This window comes from Alosa sapidissima, chromosome 8 (assembly GCF_018492685.1).
Source record: "Alosa sapidissima isolate fAloSap1 chromosome 8, fAloSap1.pri, whole genome shotgun sequence".
NCBI classification, from domain to species: Eukaryota; Metazoa; Chordata; class Actinopteri; order Clupeiformes; family Clupeidae; genus Alosa; species Alosa sapidissima.
In genome coordinates, this window is record NC_055964.1 from 7,882,246 (window position 1) to 7,888,377 (window position 6,132).

The 6,132-nt window shown below is 39.3% G+C and overlaps 1 protein-coding gene across 5 annotated transcripts in view; it reads left to right on the forward strand.

Moving 5' to 3' along the window:
* Positions 1–6,132, forward strand: part of noxa1 (NADPH oxidase activator 1) — a 35,814-nt gene that overhangs the window by 17,144 nt on the left and 12,538 nt on the right. The window contains exon 5 of one of the 5 annotated variants that reach the window (XM_042102425.1): positions 4,484–4,618. The exons of the other annotated variants lie outside the window; for them this stretch is intronic. Coding sequence (XP_041958359.1) covers positions 4,484–4,618 — 135 coding nt within the window. The remainder of the gene's footprint in view (positions 1–4,483; positions 4,619–6,132) is intronic. 5 annotated transcript variants of the gene reach the window in all.

Here is a 6,132-nt window from a genome sequence, read left to right on the forward strand (position 1 = left end):
GGATAAATGCAGAGACCAAATTCCTTGTATACGTAAGTATACTTGGCCTATAATTTACATTACCCCTGTACCAGTCGAAATGGCTGTCAGAGGTTCTGATCTAGAGCTGGCCTTCCCACAAATGAAACAATCTCTCCGTATTTGAAATGATGTTGTATCAGCCCTACTCAGCCTTCTTGGTGCAGATGTGCTCTCACTCTCAACATTTGCAACTTGCTGCTGCTCACTGATTTTTGTCTTACTGCAGTAGTCCGCTCTACATGATATGAAACTTTGATTTTGGAGGAAATATTATCTGTATATGGAGCCAGAGTTTTATGGACATCACCATCTCTCTCTCTGCTGAGCAAGGGTAAGTATACGTTGGAGGCCTTCTACTGTGGGGGTTTGGACATAGGGATCTTTTTTCTTGCCCTTTTCAAAATGTTTCCCACAAACTTTGGATCCAATGTCTGTAAGACATTCTCCATAATTCAAGAGACTATTGAAAAGGGAAAATGATATACATTTCAGAATTTTCATTGAAATGCAAATCAAGTTGAATTACACGCAACATTAGTCAGAGGGCTAAGTACTTTCTTAGCTAGTAAAAGTAGTTTCTACAACTAACTGTTTAGCTACTTAGGGGTGAAGTAAGCAGTGTAGGCTCTACTGTCCACTGCTGGTCTGTTAACCTGATTCAATTGGATCTGTTTCATATGAAATGCATCATTATTAAATGTAAATATAGATCAGCACTTACCTTGCAGTAACAATGAATTTGTCAACATTCTTCTCACCACTGATAATGTGATTTGGACTTTTTGGAGATTTTGCCAGTGTTCTGTTTTCTTTCATTTTGGACACCTCATACATTGAGTGACAGAACACCCTAATTTGTCATACTACTATTTACATATTTGGTATTGTTGGATTCAGTACAACCCCACCTTTCCAACATTTTTTGCATGTCCCCTTATTTTAGGTATGTGTTTATATGTCTCTATTCATTCCATACATCAAGATATTCACATCCAGTCTTTTCTAGTAGGTAAAGCAACTTCCTGGCTATAAACATGGCAAGTTTCAAAGTTCTCAGAGCTTGTGTGATCTGCACTAATTTATATGCCTTAACTCCAATACAGACAGGCTATATTTTAGTCCTTTTTTGGTTTTGGGGTGTATAACAATATCTGTTAATTTAACAATCTTAGCAGTAAAATATTTTTAGCCAAGAATCCATTTCATATATGGGAGACCTAGAGATGAGGAAAAACATTGTTGAGTTTAGTTCTACCTCCGGTAGGGGTATCTCAAAAACTAAAGCCCTTTCTGACCATAGTGTTGTAAAAGTTCAACGCTGTTGTTTTCGTGCAGTAGGCTAGCCTTTTTGATAAGCGATGTCATGGGTAGGACGTGATTAAGAACTGGCTTTCTGTTCCTGTTTATGTAAAGGTTTTACATAGGCTCAATAATGATAGGCTACACTGCATGTTAGGCTATATCAACCAAAAGTGCATGTTATGTAAATAGGCGGGTCAGATCGCGGGCCGGGTATCATAATTAATATTTGCCGATTGGGGGGGGGGGCTATGAACAAGCCTATGAAATACTGAGAGAATATAGTCTGGTCAGGCGAGATCTTTTTGGATGTGACAGTACACACCATGTTTGGAGGAAAAATGGCACTGAACATCACCCTAAAAATACCATACCAACAGTGAGGTTTGGAGGTGGAGGTATGATGGTATGGGGCTTTTTTTCATCTCATGGTACTGGCAGACTTCTTGAAGGAACGATGAATGGAGTCATTTTTTCCAGGAGAATCTTGTCATCCACCAAGATGATGAGGATGACACATGGATAGACCAGCAGGACAACGATCCAAAGCATACAGTACAGCATAGGAAACTCTCAATTGGTTTTAGAAAAAGGAAATCAAGGCCCTGACTTAAATCCAATTGAACATTTTTGGAAGGAACTAAAGATCAGGATTCACAAGAGGAACCCCTGGAATCTTCCAGATTTAAAGACTATCTGTTTAGAAGAATGGGCCAAAATCACAGCTGAATACTGCGACTTATTAGTTTCGTCATACAGGAAATGTCTTGATACTGTCATTACAAAGGCTTTTCCAAAAAGTATTTAAGGAATTTCAGTAGGCGCGTTCAATACTTTTTTACTGTGTCATTCCACTTTATTACACATTACTTTATTTATGGTCTTTCATGTTTGGATTTTTATATATGTGTGGATTACCTGAGTTAATATGAATGCCTAGTTTCATGCGAATAGCCTCACTGGAAGTATACTTACTTAAAAAATGTTGACGCATTCAACACTTATCTCCCCCGCTGTATTAAAGTCAAGTCAAGTCAAGTCAAGTTTATTTATATAGCGCATTTCATACACAGAGGTCATTCAATGTGCTTTACATAAACAAAACCAAACAATAATAACAAATAAAAAGCATAGAAAGGCAATATAGTCAAAGAATAGTTAAAAGGTAAAGATCATAATAAAAAGAAAACATAAAACACAAGGTAAAATAATTTAAAAATAAAGGATAATTAGTAAGCAAAAAACGAAGACAAAAGTAGTAAAAAAAAGTAATAAAAGATAAAGTAGAATAATTATCAAGGCAGATTCAGAATTTGTAACTCGGCACAGTTAGCGGAAAGCATCTGAGAACAGTTTGGTCTTAAGTCCAGATTTAAAACTGGCTACAGTTGGGGCCTTTTTGATGTCATCTGAAAGACTATGTCAGATTTACAGCAATTATAAAGCATTTCACAACATGATTAATACAGTACCTTCCATCTCTTAGGATAAAGGTCTGCTACTTTCTTTTTTAGAAGAGGTGATATGTTATTGTAAATTCTTTGAAGGTGTTTCTTGTCTTATGTAAGAGTGTCACTACAGAAACATGCTTTGTGTTGGTAGATTGCATAATCAGGCACAGGTAGGTCATCTCTTTTTGGACACAGCTCTCTTCCCTATTGTTTGCCCAAAACTCACTCTCTCACATCTAGAAGGAACAGGAGGTGTCTGTATCAGTTTCAATTTGATTAAAAGTGATTGTCTCTCTCTGGAGTCCCAGGCACTGATGCTGAGATCAACCAGTGTTGCCACAGTTACCTTGAAAAAGTAATCTGATTACGTAACTTAGTTACTTTACTGATTACTTGATTTTAAAAGTAACTAAGTTAGATTACAAGTTACTTTATTAGTTACTTTCAGCAGCTGCCAACACCCCCACCCGCCTCAACATAAAAATGATAACCGGTTTTGCCAATACTCACTATACTGAAAGTGCATTTGAACAGTAATGTCAGCAATGTATAGCAGACATCCCATAACCTACAGTACTTAGATACTGAAATTCAGATGTTTGTTAAATAATGTCTAAGTACACCAAATAAGGAAGACCTATTGATAGAAATTGTTATAGTAAAATATGTAGATCTTTTGTAGATTATTTTTCATGTAGCCTTGGCAACTAGCCATCTTGTATAGGCCTGAGTAATATGCAAATGAAATTACACTTGTTAAACTCACCTCAACAAGTCTTTTGCAATCATTTAACCCGCTGTGAGCAATGCTAAAGTCGCTGTTACAAACAGTGCAGTGTGCAAGACTGTAATTATATTTTAATCTTATGAGACAATTGGGTATACTTTTGTGTAGTCTGATGTGAAATGGGTCTTAAATCTTCCTTTTCAAGGGGCACTGACTCGGCACGCTCCTGTTCCTAGATGCACTGACTGAACTGATTAATTAAGTTTATGAGAAAAGAGATAAGCACACTTACACTGAAAACTGATTGATTGATTTAGCAAAAATGACCAGCTCTCTGTCTTGGATGCGCTTCAGGCCTTCAGGCACAAAAGCACCACTCCTCTCTCTCTCCCCTGTGTGCGCGTTAAACTCATATGCACACGCGATTTGAAGTCTGGTCTGGCTTGCGTGCTCTTGTTCGCTCTAGGTACCGGGAGATTTTATGTAATTTGTGGGCGTCAGGAAGCCGCTATCAATATGTGGGAGACTCCCAAAACTTCGGGAGACTTGGGATGTCTAGCTAGACAGCACTTTGTCGCCAGCACAGGATGTACAATGTAGCTTAATGTTGTCGTGTTTAGCTGACACAAACTCAAAGTAATGACATGTGCATCTCTCTCTCCCTTCATTGTTGTTTACGTTTGTGTCGCTGCGTGGTTTTACATGTGAATTGTCCTCATGCTGAAACTTGAGCATAGCCTACATGACATTAATCCCCAAGACAAAAAGAAAGCAAAGAATATATCTTTTTACTAAGGAAAATGACAAAAATAGTAACACACAGTAACTTAGATAAGTAACTTTAATCTGATTACTGGTTTGTAAATAGTAGCGCGTTAGATTATGCCTACTCGTTACCGAAAAAAGTGGTCAAAATAGACTAACGCGTTACTGGCATCACTGAGATCAACTCAACCCATATTACGTTGCTCTTCCTGATTGACAGGTGCTTTACAATGCAGCTGCAGTGCACGTCAGGATGGGCCACTGGGATAAAGCCCGGGACATCCTGTTAGCCGCGGCCGAGGAGAAAGGCGGGGCTCGTGGTGGCACTGTGGAGGCAGCACTGGACAGCATCTCGGTGAGTTGAGAGTCCTACTCCCATGGCGAAGCCAGCTATGCTTCTTCAATTCTAAAAGGTTTAAAACGGCTCCTTTCGTGAATTTAATGTTAGTGAGTAATCAGAAGATGGCAGAATCTTTAAATTCCCAGTCAAACACCTTCCTGTGATCATCTGATATCATACCTGTCAACACTCCCGTTTTTCCCGGGTTTCTCCCGTATTTCAAGGTCATCTCCCAGCACCCTCACGTTTTGTTATTTCTCCCGGAAAACTCCCGTAATTTGCATGGCCATCAAACTTCATTTTAAAATAATTGATCCATTCAGGTTGCCAGATTGTGTATGAAATACACCCTACGCATACACGATCACTTAGTTTCAATTTCAACCGTTTTGTCAGGCTAAAACCTGGCAACCCAAAACCCAAATAAGGAAGCGGGTGCCGACTGCGCAGCCTGAGTCTCGTCGTAAGCAAGCGGGCTAGTTGAATGGCCTACTCCAGAACTAGCTGTTGTGAAATTGTTGTGAAATTGTTGGGAATTTAATTGATTAACACATCACATAAACTGTTATTGAGTGTTGTTGATACACTGAACTTGTGCCCTCGGAACCAAATCTGACAGCAAGCAGCTTTGGAGTTTTGGAAGTAGGCTGCAGGCAGGCAGCTGGTGGATATAACTGGCATGCGTAAGGTTAAGGTAAAAGCAACGACCGAAATGTAGTGTTGAAACACGTGTATGAAACGTATTAAATATGCAAACACAGATCCGGTATAAACACTGCCCCCCCCCCCACGAAAAAAAATCTCTCGTTTTTGGAAAGCTAAATGTTGACAGGTATGTCTGATATTGAAACTGTTTCATTAATTTGGGTTTTCATTTAAAATTATTTGTACCAAGTCCTTTTAGATTTAGATGTTGTTAACTGAGTTGACTGATTAATTACTATTTATTTATGCATTTAGCCCAAAGTGACTCACTGAAATGGTGTACGAGTGCTGTAACAGGTTGTCTCTGCCTAGAGGAAGGAGGTCCTGGCTCCTCTCCTGGTCCCAGAGGGAGATGTGTTCAGACCCAGGAAGGAGGACGTTGAACAGCTCAAGCATCCCATCCCATAGTAGTGCTTAGCTAGCGTCTAGGTGTCGCTGTCTGGATTTGTTGAGGGTTAGTTTTGTCTCTTTGTTTTCTTTGTGTGCCTTAAATGAGAGGAAGGGGTAGGGTTGGGGGGGGGGGGGGGGGGGGGTCTGGTTTGGTCTGTTGTGCACTGTGTTTCATCAAGCATTACAAATCAAGAGCATGTGTGTATAATTTTAGCTAATCCTTTATTGACAATCATGTTTTGTTTTTTTAAAACTAACATTAACCTGCTATGAAATCCTTTAGTGTGTTGTTACTCCTGTTTACGACAATCTCTCACCTTTGCTTGAATTCTGAGGTTTGCATTGCTGTCATGACTGGAGACTGTGTCTTGTCTTAAATTGTAACTGCCTTGTGAGAGAGAGGTGTTGTAAAAGCACAAGGAGCATGACATCAA